Genomic DNA, 13,952 nt, shown 5'->3' on the forward strand with positions numbered 1-13,952 from the left:
GGAATGATTTTATCCCAGTGGTTTTGATCACTATATGCAGTTGATTCATATATCAGTGATTGTTATCAATGGAGTGCACTGTAATACAGAAAATCCTGACCCCTTCCTCTACGGTAACCTCCCAAGGTCCTGTTCCTGCACCACTGAAGTTAGTAGAAGTTTTCTCAGTGATTTCAAAGGGAGCAGGAACAGGTTCTTTAGGTTGCCTCTGATTTCATTTCACTCACCTCTGGGACCAGGGTCTCCAAGTTCTCCTGTTGGCCCTCTATATCCAGGTGGACCACGAGCACCGGGATGACCAACACTTCCCATTGCCCCAGGTGGACCTGGGGGACCCGCTGGGCCAGGTCGACCCATCAGTCCAGGAGCCAAGGGCCTTCTCAAATTAGCAGCTAACTGTGCAATTTGTTCTGAGAAAAAAAATATAACAAAACCAAAACTAAGTTCTTTTAGCCTCTGCCTGTGTCTGAAGTTTGAAAACCTTTTTCTGGTATGTGACACTTGCCACCAAGTGTATCCAATCAAAGGAGAAGATTATAGGCTCTGGATTTCCACCAATAAAAAAACTGATTGCACAGTGCAGGCAGAATTATTTCAGATGCACATGCTCACAACACCGACTGGCCTCCGTGGAAGCTACATGCACATCTGAAGTTAGAATTTGTCCTGGTAACCCATAACCAGAGGGTGCCTTGAGCTGAACCAGGTGAATGCATTTTGATAAGATGACAAAAAATGGTTTTTCATTATAGTAAACCTCTGGACTTGTGGGGGGGTTTTTGCTCAGGAACTTCTAAACACTTTGCAAACTGATGAATTTTTTCTGCTTTCATGTTATTTCTAAATTAAATGAAAACACTTTAAATAATTTTGAAGCAAAGTTTAATGGAAATTAATACTCAAATAATTAAAACAGGTTTGCAGGTTTTAGTTTCCACCACAAAAAATGAATGAAACACAATCTTCAAGATGCAAAACATACAAAAGATAAAATAATTTCTTTGAAGCAATACTTTATTGCTCTATCAGGACTGAAATCCCATGACCTTTGGCATCATAACACAGCAACTATATCAATGAGTCATTCAGTGAATGGAAACTATACTTTGTAATTATTGGTTAGTAATACAAGTCCTATTGCAATGGAATTCCTAATGGCTCAGATTATTACAATCATAGTTAAACTAAATAGAAACAAGTGCTCTCTGACTATAAAGTGTAGCTATACTCTGATGCAGACAATAATTAAAGTTCAGCTATCTCCCAGTTATACTCACCATTTATCATTCCCCCACAGAGTTCTCTTATATGTTGTTCACTGGCCTCTTTGCCCTGCAATTAACAAAAGAATCCTGCTTTACACAAAATCATATTATTGATTGTCATCAAACTATTGATCCCTGAAAGACACTTATTTCTAATGGACTGCAAAATAAAGCAGAAGAGATTTTATTAAGAAGAAACAGTAGTTTCTTCAGAAAATATTATCTTCAGCTTTAAGGTCCCGGGGTGGTGGTAATATTAATGAAGTTGATTTTAAAGTTAGTGGGAATGTTGTGGTCTTAATGTTCCAAGTCATATATTTAATTTGTTGTTTATTTGGCCTTTATTGAAAAGTGAAACTCAAGCTTGGAGAAAATAATAAACCATAACCTAATGTGAGTAATACTATAATGACCCAACAGGAGACAGGTTTGCATTTTAAAGTTATTGACTGCTATCAATTCACTTTCTTAGTGCTATCACAGTTATGGAGAACAAACATGACACACATCACATCTAACCCCAATGAATGCAGGTAACTCCTAACACCACATCACATTGAGAGGAAACTAATCTTTAAAAGGTATACATTTTTGGAAATGGGTCTTAATTCTGTGCTCGCAAATTTTGTGTGTGCACCTGTTTGTACAAATAAACTGCTTCTGCAGATCTGCTCGTTAGATGTGCAGTTACCTGATTTGCATGCACAAATGCCAGTGGTGGAAGTGCAAAATGAGAAGCCGGTCTAATGCTGGTGACCTTTAATTTGTTCATGTTTGTGCCCTCATTTGCAATTCTGGGCACAGTCATTTGCACCTGCAAAGCTGAAGTCCAGGTTAAAAGTCCCTTTAATCCTTGGCCCATAATGTTTAAATGTTAAAATCCACTGGACTAGGCCTTTTCTTTTCTGATCTGACCAAACAGTTGCCAACATTAACACACTGAAACCAATTGCCCTCTGAGAACACTTAGCAATTGAGACTTACAGAGTTTAGTGTTACCCTTAAGACAAATTATAGAAGGCAGGCCAAGCTCCTATTATCCATTTACATTTTTTGTTACTTTAGTGCTGTATTGACAGCCTTGGAGATAGTCTATCTTTATTCACAGAACAGGAGTAACATAAGTAGTGTCAGTGCATTCTTCTTCAACACTATTTCAGTGTGACTCAACCCTACTCTGGAGGGACAAGCAGGTAGTTCAGTCTCCATACCCTATTAATTTCTTTGGTCCTTCTGATGGGACTAGCCCAAGGAAACCCATTAATACCAGCTGTGATGTAGTTTTGGTGGTGTGGACACTTGTCCATTGGAAACTGGACTGAGAACACCAAACACATTTCACACAAGCCTCTGAGGGTATGTCAACACTGCAATGTAAGCCCAGGGTTAGTAGAACTCAAGTTAACAAACTCTGGGTTTGTTAATCTAGGACTTGAGGGTCTACACCAGGGGTGGGCAAACTTTTTGGCCCAAGGGCCACATCTGAGTATGCAAATTGTATGGCAGGCCATGAATACTCACGAAATTGGGGTTTGGGGTGCAGGAGGGCTCCGGCTGGGAGTGCGGGCTCTGGGGTGGGACTGGGGATGAGGAATTGGGGGTACAGGAGGGTGCTCCGGGCTGGAACCAAGGGGTTCAGAGGGCAGGAGGAGGATCAGGGTTGGGGCATGGGAGGGGGTTGGGGCAGGCTCCGGGCAGCGCTTACCTCAAGCAGCTCCCAGAAACAGCGGTATGTCCCCCCCTTCGGCTCCTATGCAGAGGCACGGCCAGGTGGCTCTGTGTGCTGCCCTGTGCGCAGGAGCCTCCCCTACAGCTCCCATTGGCTGCAGTTCCCGGCTAATGGGAGCTGCGGGGGCGGTGCTTGGGGTGGGGGCAGCATGCAAAGCCACCTGGCTGCCCCTACGCATAGGAGCTGGAGTGGGGACATGCCATTACTTCTGGGAGCCGTGCGGAGTGGGGCAAGACCCCAACCCTGCTCCCCGGCTGGAGTGGGGCAAGCACCAGACCCTGCTTCCCAGCAGGAGCTTGAGGACTGGATTAAAACATCTGGAGGGCGGATATGGCCCCCGGGCCGTAGTTTGCCCACTTCTGGTCTACACACATTTGTAATCCCAGGGTAGGAATTGTTGAACCTTGGATTTCATCTTGGGTCTGCTGCATTGGCGCTGCATTATCCGGGCTCACTTTCACCCATATCCCAGACTTCCTAGTGCCCTCCTAGAATGTGGCCACTCTCGCCATTTGTTCATGGTGTAGTGTGGGAAAACTGGACTGTCCACAAAACTTGACTATGTAGAGGACAAAGAAAATTGGCCTGTGGATTGTGGGATACTTTTGGCAGACTTCCAGAGCACAAGTCCAGCGGAGCTACATCACACTGCAAAGCAATAGGGCTTGAACCCTGGGTCCCAGCTTGACTCAAGTCAGACCCACTATCTCTGTGGGGTCCTGGGACCCTGGGTCTGAGCCCAGGGTTAATGTGATTTGTATGTAGACAGAATTGGGGTTAGGCTTAAGCCTGAGTTTGAACCCTGGGCTTATATTGCAGTGTAGACATACCTTGAATGTCCATGAGATGGTAACTTTCATTCACTTCTCCCCTGCACCAGATTTGAACAGCAACCTAGAGTTACAAAGTTACATATCCTATTACAAATTCCCTGACCATCCAGCCTCCCAGAGGCTGGCATTTTTATTTATTTCTGCCATTAAGGACCTCTTCTTTACTGACTTATAGCAAAGGAGATCTTTCCTCTCAGCCCGTTAGCCTGATTTGCTTCATAATACCCATCACAGTTACTGATGCTGCAAGTACTGTAAGACTTGTCCATTAGTGAACAAAGGGGCAAAAACTTATTTTGTAAACTTATTCTAAACAGAGTCAACCCTGCACCCAAAGTCCAGCGTAACCGGTACTGCCTATTACCCATTCATCCATTTCCAATGCAGGACGGTGCTCAAGGAACAGATGATACTTACTGGAGGGCCAGGTTTTCCAGTAATGCCGGGGATACCTTGCTCTCCCTGGTAGCCCATAGGTCCTGGATGACCTGGAATCCCTTGCACACCAGAAGTCCCGTTAGGTCCTTGTATACCTTTAGGACCCAGTTCGCCTCTTATTCCTGACTAAGGAGGAAGAAAAAACAAACAAGCTTAAAACTGGAGGCTCAGCATATTGTTATCCTTCCACAGTATTTCTTAGTTAAGCTTTTCTTGTTTTCTTCCTTCCAGCTTCCTTGTTTTCTCTCTTACTGACATAGCAGCTATGCTGACCATGTATGTTCCTCATCTTGCATTTATGGGTTTACATGTCGATCATGATTCGTATGCGTGCTTTAGGCCATATCCATGCTGTAGTTCAAACAGTGCTAGCAGCAACAGTATCCAAACCATTCTAGTGACATAAACAGGCCACACACTAGCAGATTTACAGCCTGGTTCTCAGAAGAGAAACCATGTCAGAACCAACAGTGTTGATTCTCGCTTGCTTTCTACTGTAGCGTGGACAGGGCCTTTGATTTCAAGCGTGGAGACCTAACTGCTCCTGCCTTGTGGTATGTCAGCATTATAGCCAGAGCAATTAATACCTTCTCGAGGGTGCTGCTTATCTTAGCCTTCCCAGGGCCAAATTTCTGTCTCATCAAGAAGGGTTGGGAAACACGAAGTGACATGCTAAGAATTCTGAATAAATGGTTTTCCACATTAAGCATTTTTAGCAATAATCAAGGGGACTACCCCTGTGGTTAAAGTTAAGCCTGTGCTTAAGTGCATTGCTGGACGGGGCTCATTACACACTCCCCCACTCTGCATTGCTGAGCTTGTACTCCCATTGACAGATGTGGGATTTACACACAGAACTTGGGTACCCATCCTTGAAGACTAGCCCCAGAGTGTGCATGAAAAATCAAAGGTCAACACCAAGGGTCACCTAATGGCTATATTAATGGACCAGAGCCCCAAATAAAAGACAATGCCACCCTTGATGCTGCATAACCCAATGAGATCAGAAGCTACACAGGGATGTGACAAGCACATTTTGTTTCCTTAACATTTCTGTGACTCTCAGTCTGAAATGGATGACACTTACCTCTCCCTTTTGTCCCGGGGGGCCAAAAGGACCCTACAAAAAAAAAAAAGGGGGAAGTTTGATTTTATTCTTCTCTAAAGAACAATAATCAGTTGCAAAGTAAACATCTAAAAGCAGATCCTTAAGCCCTTGGAAGCAGGGACCACCGCTGTGTACCACAGCTAATGTAACGGGATTCCTGAACAGGGTCTGTGGGTCCTACATCAATGCAAACAATACTGCAAACAGGGACATAGCCCAAGGAAGCCAAAGGGCACTGACAGGGGGTAGGATAACCCCATTGGTATCTTTCAACTCGGGGGGGGGGGGGGTTGGGCCCCAAAATTGGTCACCAGAATGTTTCAAAGGGTCGTGTGGCAGCTCCTGTCTCATGGGGCTGGCTGGACTCACCTCCCTGCTCCGGGCACTGCAACCTCTGGGGTCCCCAGGCCCCTCAGATTTGGCACAGCTGTCATGACGACGGGAGTCTGAGTAGGCCAAATTTGGGGGAGTGGCACTAGAACCCCATGAGCCAGATCACAACTCCACTCGTACAACTGCAATGCTGAGAGCCAAGCGCAGCCAGCCCCACAGCACAGGAGCCGTCACTGCGGGGTGCGTGCCAGGCAGGACCCAACCCCCACACACACTAGGGGGCAGGATCCGACTGAAACCACTCCAGCACCTCCACCCCCAGCTCACGGCAAGCCATAAACATGTACAAATGGACCCTGAGCCCAGAAAGGTTGAGAAACACTGGACCCCTGAAGATCTGCAGAACAGTGCTGGGTTCATCTGCTCAGCAGTGCAATTCCTCTTACTGCTGGAGGGTAGGGTGCAGCAAGAGTGGTTGCAAGGGTAGGGTGGAGGGCTCAAGGTAAGGGGATAAAACAGGTTCAGGGGTGGAAGTACTTTAACGGATCGGTTTAGTTTTACTAGTAAAACTAGAGGATTCCTCACCTCTATAGACAGGGATTCATCGTTAGACTCACATACATCAGGGCTGAACTTAGCTCCCTGGCAGTGACAGCCTCCATTGAACCACGGTGTGGAAAGCCTAAATACCCGAGAACAGAAGGGACTGTCGACTTCTATGCACTGTGAAGTGCACCCGAGCTCCCTGAGGGGCAGAAATAATGAATGATGAATCCCTGGCTATACACGTGAGAAATCCTCCTCCAGTTTTACTAGTAAAACTAAAATGGGCACAGTGCTGATGGTGAACGGGATACTCGGTTTGGTTCACAGGACACAGTTCTCTTTTCACAGTCGATAGCGTAACTAGCCTTTGGAGCCCTCGTGTATTCAGCGCTGGCAGGTTTTAGTAGTCACTGGTCCATTAATCTCTGGGCTCCCACTGTTTGAGATGTTAATTTTGTTTTGTTTAAATGACACCTACCAGTTCCCCTTTGTCACCTGGCAGGCCATCTGCTCCAGGAGTGCCCTGAAAATGAGACACAACACGTGAGAACCTCACCAGTGGGTCTGCAATGGTTATTCACACACATGCGCTACGCTCTCCAAGTGGGATTTACTCTGTCAGGGCCCACTTCAGCCACTTCAACTCCGACTGGGAGCAAAGAGGATTCAGGGCCTTCTTGCTGTTACAGTGGGCAAGTTTTCTGACTTGGAAAATAGATATGGCAAAATTAAGGTACATTCCACAATAGCGGTTCTGCTGCTCTGAATGGCAACCAGGTAACAGGCAGCCCTCTGCAAGAGCTAGGAGCCCTTTGCCTCAAACCCGCTGTAGCAAAAAAGTACTTCTAGAGCGACTTGAGCAAGGGCTGAACCCACAGGAGACAGGGACCTGGCAAGTGCTGGGGAGCGCCAATGCAGCCAAAACAGCGGTCCACAGTTAACAAACACTCTTCGCTCCAGGAAGAGAGTTCCATGTTAAGTCTGTTCATCAAACAAAATTCCTTGTTTAAACCAGGATGTGACCCCAAAGCAGCTGGTTGTATTAATTCAGCTGGAATACATGGGCCTAAAGAGTTAAGGTGTTAAGACCACCCTGTTACGGTTTAACATTAAAGGTTTGGTATACAGAGACTTAGCAAACCATTAAACGTTATTTGAACCTTTTATTAAAGATACAGAAAAGAAGGAAAAAATTAAAGCATTTGAAATGTAAAGTATTAAGTAAGGCTTTCATTTTAACAATATATATTAATTTATTCATTTTAGCTGGAGAGAGTTTTTAGTTTTTAAACCCCTTGTTTGACAGGTTTTTTAGATGCTATTAAAGATGGTATTAACTGTCCTTTTTGGGGGAAAGAGAAGTTTGCTGAAATGGGATGGAGCGTTCTTTGCTGCTGCTGTTAAAGCCTGATCCCATTTCTTAAGAAAACTAAACGAGACAGACAGACGAACACGAAGAGAGAAAAGAACAGCAAATACAGAAAATACAGCTTCCATCTCTGGTGTTTGACTTTCACTTGCAACCTCTCCGCTGGAAAAACAACAGCACAGCATACTGCTTTATTAGTCACCTGAGAGCTGGCAAACTTATTCCAGCAATGGGCTGTTTAGGGCATTGATTTTAGTTGCCCCTTTCTGGTCACAGGTTTACAGCAGTGCTGGCCAACTACACCAGACTTTAATTAGACAAAAGGAAAAAGGAGAGGGATAGGAAAGAGGAGAAAAAGGTGGAGAAGGAAAAGGACACATGGGTGAGGAGAAAAGAGAGAAAGACAAAGTCTCAAGTCCCATGTGATATTTGGGATTTAGCTGGAGCCAGTGGAAGTGGCAGTGTTATTTGGGTTCCGTTTTTTGGCCTGGTTTGGTCAAGACAACTTTTAGGATTGGGATGAAGAAGGTCCAGGGTCCCAGGAGATGGTGGGGGTGGTAGCCAGGATGGTGAAGCTCACTCTGGTAGCCAATTTTTCTCTCCACATTCTCTTTCCTTAAAGACCCCAAAAGAGAGTGATGGGTGGAATAGTCCACCCCCTCATTATTTTGCCCATCAATTAGGCCTAATTTCTGACACACCAATTTTGGTTCATTGACTTTTGGTCTCTCACTGTCCAATTTTCCAAGCATTATTTCAACACAGTCCTTGAGGCCTTTTTGTTTGGACTAATTCAGTCTCTCTGTGCTTTTGTACCTTTCCCCATCAACATCTGTTATTAGGTTATTGTCACATCTTATGAACTAACACCTACTTTTCACAGTTAAGCTCACCATTTGGGTAAATTTGTAGGTCCAATTATCACAGCAAGCCTCTGAAATAAAGTGCATGCAAGGGAACTAGTCACAAACCCTTACAAAAATAAAATCTAAACTTCAACAGTCAAATTTGGGGTCTATCCAAAATCGGGCCTGGATGTTTCCAATGGTGTTTGAAACCAGGTGGCTAATTATTAAGTTACAGCTTTATTTCAGAGCTGGACTCATACAAGGACGAAAGTCTCCCAAGAGCTATTTCGGTGAATAGCTCTGTGTGGGCATGTTAAGCCACAATATATAATCCCTTTTCCTTTAAGCCAGCAGATGGCGCTTGTTATTCAGGTAGGAATAGAGACAATACAGTACATACAGAGCTACCCGTTGGTATGTGCAGGGTTTACTCGTTTCAGATGCCACTCAGAACAGCACTACAACATGGCTTGGGTATTGCACACAGTTACAGCCGATAATCATCATCATTGTGCTGATGGTACAGATTGGGACTAAAAGTCTTCTTTAGATTTAGGCTTCGCAGACCCTGTTGAACTTAGACTGATCCTGCCCTTAGAAAGCAACAAAAGCGGATAGGAGGCATGATTGCAATTTATAAACCGTTGCTGGGAGTGCATTCCATTTTCTGCAGAGATAAATCACATTCCTCCACTGGTCTAAGTTATATATTTCAAGGAAGGTCATCAATTGCTTCAATCCAAACATGAACGTTTAGAAGCAAAAGTTTATTAAGGGCTAAATGTTCCTCGTCCCTACATAGTTAATCATTGGGAGCAAACCCTGCTTGACCACTCACGTGGGTAGCCCCCCTGAAGACTACAGGCCGACTTGTGTGAGTTAGGTGAGCAAGATGTGGCCCCAAGCAGTTTACTTGCCACGTCCTGTGACTGGAAGACAGACCCAAAGGATCTTGAGCATGGCATTTCAAGATACCTTTATTGAAATAAAGTACATTGAGCACACACAAAAATGAACCAGATGAAAAATGCATTGGCTGGGTCTGCTGCATAACCTGTTAATTCTAATTGGGAGGAAAGCTGGTAATGCTATTGAATAGCTGTGATCAAGCTACAGGTAAATCATATTAGTTGAATAAAATGGGAAAATAACCAGAAAAGGAAAGACCAACCCTTGGCTCACCTGGTTACCTTTGGGGCCAGAAACTCCACCAGAACCCTGTTAACAAGAAAAAGGGAGAATGAGCAGGGAACTGTTCTTTCCCCATGCATTCCTAGCACAGTCGGATGCTCACTTGCACAGTGAGGGGTGGGAAACTAATCCTGTAATTGCCAGCTAAAACAAAGAGGCTAGACAGGGATCAGAACTCATTTGTATTTCTTAGAATCAACAAGAGGTTTTAGCGTTCAGTTTGTTTTGCAGCAAGATTCTGCGGTCACTGTGGTCCAGATTTCTTTCTTGACAGCTACAGTACTCATAAACCACAAGACGACACATCAGTCTCCTTCTCTGAATTGGCTCTCCCACCTCATCTCCCCCATAACTCATCCAACCTGCCAGCCATTAAAAATATGAAGCAGGTCTCAGTGTTTGAGGGCCCCTCCCCACCTGCCTTCTGTTCATTCCATGTGGCCGCTAACAGTAAATTGTGGTCATTGTAAGGCTTTTCTTTATGGGACGCTCTATTCATACTGTCCTTGTTAATTCACTGAACAAAACTAAAATGACGTGCATTTAATTCTGTCCATTTACATCAGACTCACCTTCCTCGCTCACCCCAGGGTAAGGTTCCTTTCCCTCCCTTCCCCCGGGCATGTAAAATATTCTTAGATTTTTTTTATCATTGTGGTATAGATTAGGAGAGTGGATTTTTGTTCCAAGACTAGTTAATGTTCATAACACTTTTGCAAGACCTCTATTACTGTGTCAATTTTCACCAGGGTTTAGGGTTAGCTGTTCCTGACTTCAGCATCCACAGAGAAGCATGACTTGGGAACTTGCAGGTAAGGGACCCACCTCGTCTGGTATCCTGCTTTAAGTGGCAGGGTCAGATGTCCATAGGAATAAAAAGTGAACCAAGCAGCTGTAATACCAAACCTAGGGGTAATTTAGCCAGTCTGAAGAAACATTCCAAGAACAACCATGCCTAGTTAGCATTCAAAAGGAGAACGAAGCAATACATTTGCAGCCCTGGCCTGTGACTTTGGATCCATCTAACACAGCCGGGAGCTAATTCGAGTTCTGAGGACCTTGGTCTTTTCTGCAATGCACTGTTGGAGGGGTTCAATTATTGTAGTCTTAGAACAGCGGTTTTATGGCCCATTCATCAATTTGGCAATTGGGAAATATGTGATTTTTTTTCATATCTGGCTCTAGAAACTTCCAGCAGAACAACGTGATAGAATTAGTGGGTGTCATTTCATTAAAGTCAAGCCCTGGAGATAAATTAAAAAACTGAAAGTTCTATAAAAAAATTTCCCTATTAAAATAATTCAGAGGTAACAAGCCAGAAGGCAGAAATGAATCTGGGTATTTATAACTTTCTTTTTAAATGAACCAGTGGCAAATGGAATTTTATTCCCCAAACCCTGTGACATGGCTGCTTCTTTTTTAACAGTTACTTGTTCTTGGTTCACTCATTTTTAACAGGGCCATGGTTTTAAAGGGATGCATCCTCTCCAAAAATACATTTTTTATTGTGGAGATTCTCTGAACACGTGCAGTGATCCTTGTTTCTACAGTACGCCTGCTGTTGTAGCATCCAGACTCCGAGCCCCTTGTGACTGAGAAGCATAAATCTCAACACATGAGTCTTCCAGGTCTAACACAGAGGTCCATTGTGAAATCCCTGGTGCCCAGGGGTGATTATTTACACAGAGACTTTACCTAAAAGCTGAAGTGAAGGAAGCCATGGAACACACGGCTATTGTTCTCCTGCAGGCCGTGGACAACTGACATTCATTTTTGCCCTCCTGGCTTCTTTTCAGTGAGGATAATTCTATTTAAATCCAACAACTGAATTTATTTTTAAGTTCTGGCCCTGCAGGGCCCAGATATGTTTCCGTTTGTAAAGAAAAAAAGAGATTTTCTTTTAAAAAGTCCTAATTAAATATTCTAAATTACTAAAATGCAGCTTTTCTGTGAGCATGGAGAGCTTGCACTTTGATGAAATCTGCATATAGAGCAGGTATAGTAAACCCACTTTGGCTCTGTGTCCATTGCAAACAAATAGTCCAATCTGGCCAATACATTAAACCGAGCAGAGACAGGCAGACCCTGCGGACATAGACCCCGGTGGTGGGAAATCTTCTCTCTGTCAGAGGGTCCCCATAAAGGGCCAATATATCACTCAAAGTGGAGGGAACTGGCCGGGAGGGGGTATAGTGAGGGCTGCTCTCATTCAGGCCATCCTTTCAGGAGCAAAGTAAAAAATGTTTTTTAACAAGAAAAAAAGGTCAAAATCGGAACAAAACTTTTCAATTGACTTGAACCAAAACAGTTTCCAGATTTTTGGTTCATGAACATTTTCAAGATTTTGACTTTTCACCATGTGTAGCGGGGTGAGCACCAGCTCCAGCCCTCAAGGGGTTGGAAAAGCCCTGTAGAAGGCTAGGGAGGGGAAGGGAGCAAAATCCCAGCTGACTGGGGGAAGTGGCGGCAGCTGGGGGCCATGCCCCAATCAGGGCCCAGCTGGCTCTATAAAGGCTTTGAGCCAGAAGTTCCAGCAGAGACTCTCTCTAGCTAGAGAGAGAAAGGCCTGGCTGCAGGGACTTAAGCAAGGACTTAGTTTGGAGCAGAGCTGGGGAAAGGCCAAGGGAGCCAGGGAACTCTGGCCTAGGAAAACCCCAGGCTGCAGGCCTGGGAAGGCCTATTAGGTACAGGGGGTTGCAGGGACTGCCATGGGTAGGCAGAGGCAGCAGGTCCAAACCCCCTTGCCTATGATGAGTGGCACTTATACTGCAGTCTGCCCCAGGGAGCAGGGGCTAGCTGGTGACTAGCAGTAGCCTAAGACTGAGGTGAGGTGGGGATAGTGGGTGGGGGTTCCCTTGGGAGGGGGAGACCCAGAACTGTGCGGGTACTGCTAGGGGGCAGCACCCAAGATAAGGGCACCAGGGTCCAGGAGGGACCGGGCCCAGTGGTAAGGTGGATCACCAGACTCAGAGGGTCCCCTAGAGGCTGACATGCTAATTCCCATAGACGAGCAGCAGGAGGCGCCGCCAGGTGAGTCCCGCTCCATTACACCATGATTTGGTATGGGAACATTGTTGTAGGATGGTACAAATGTTTCCTGCCCAGCTCTGCTTACCCTGTCACCAAATTCACCACGAATCCCCGTAGGGCCAGGGAGTCCAGGTTCCCCACTGGCACCTTTGCGACCCTGAAGGGAAAACAAAGGAAAGAAAAGTCCTTGCACCTTTTAATGTCCCAAGAGTTCACCAGTCTCCATATTGATTTCCTGAACAAAGTAATTAATTCCAGATTCCCCTTTTCCTTCTTTACTCTCCCGAGTCCCAACCACTATCCCTGTCCTTCCAGACCCCAGTACCGCTCTTCTCCTTCCTCATGTCCTTGCTTGCTAGCCCTACCCTTCCCCTCTTACTGGGGGAAGGCATTTTGAGGTACACCAGCCCAATCTCTTGCAGATCATCAATGGCATTAGCATAGGTTGCTTAGCTGCCACGATAAGGCCATCTGGGTACACCAGCAGAACCAAATTTGGGAGTTAGGAAGCAATGAAGCTTCAGTACGACGAGTCTCCATGGGCCATGGATGATGGAGCCCTTACTGCTTTGTGTGATCAGTACACTGACAACTCTCTGAAAACCTGCAGATCTTTGAATTCAAAGCAGCTTTATAAAAACACCCATGTAGGGCTGGCCTGTTGGCTTCTTCATGACAATTGCATAGCCATGTGAAAGGCTTGGGTCTGAGCTCTCCCTGACAACAGAGGCTGGATGGCTGCAGATAAGGAAGCACTTAATGATGCTCCAGAGTGGGTCCTCTGGACAATTCAGGCGTTTTGCTGCTCAGGCTCTGTGCAGAATCCTTGGACAGGTCTACACTTGGAAGGCTTTGCCGACACAACGATACCACTGTACTATATCAGCAAAGCTCTCCTACTGGGGATGCAGCTTACAGTGGCAAAAGTGCACTTTTGCCAGCATAGCTATCCAGCCCCACCCCGACTGAAGTAAGTTATACTAGCAAAACCGGTATAACTGCATCTCCACTTGGGGCTTTGTTGGTTTGGGACCCCAGCTCATCACTGACGTAACTAAGCTGGCACAAGTTTGTAGTGTAGACCTGGCTCTAGCCACTTTGTGGCTGGAGAGGGGAAAGTAGCTGCAATGTAGTGTCTTGGGAGCGGGGGCGACGGGATTAGAGGAGGGGTCCGCAGGACTAGCACAGAGGACACTCAAGACAAGTGGGTTGGGAATATCCACGTGAAGAAGGATATAAAATTATCAGATCTAAAAGACTTC

At 45.4% G+C, this 13,952-nt stretch overlaps 1 protein-coding gene across 1 annotated transcript in view; it reads right to left on the reverse strand.

Annotated features, from left to right (window-relative positions):
- Positions 1-13,952, reverse strand: part of COL9A3 (collagen type IX alpha 3 chain) — a 70,581-nt gene that overhangs the window by 4,547 nt on the left and 52,082 nt on the right. Inside the window, exons 24-30 of the mRNA XM_048820859.2 lie at positions 12,776-12,847; positions 9,652-9,687; positions 6,731-6,775; positions 5,353-5,385; positions 4,245-4,391; positions 1,278-1,332; positions 228-410 (exon numbers count right to left, since the gene is read on the reverse strand). Of these exons, the coding sequence (XP_048676816.1) occupies positions 228-410; positions 1,278-1,332; positions 4,245-4,391; positions 5,353-5,385; positions 6,731-6,775; positions 9,652-9,687; positions 12,776-12,847 (571 nt within the window). The remainder of the gene's footprint in view (positions 1-227; positions 411-1,277; positions 1,333-4,244; positions 4,392-5,352; positions 5,386-6,730; positions 6,776-9,651; positions 9,688-12,775; positions 12,848-13,952) is intronic.

Source organism: Caretta caretta, chromosome 13 (assembly GCF_965140235.1).
Source record: "Caretta caretta isolate rCarCar2 chromosome 13, rCarCar1.hap1, whole genome shotgun sequence".
NCBI classification, from domain to species: domain Eukaryota; kingdom Metazoa; phylum Chordata; order Testudines; family Cheloniidae; genus Caretta; species Caretta caretta.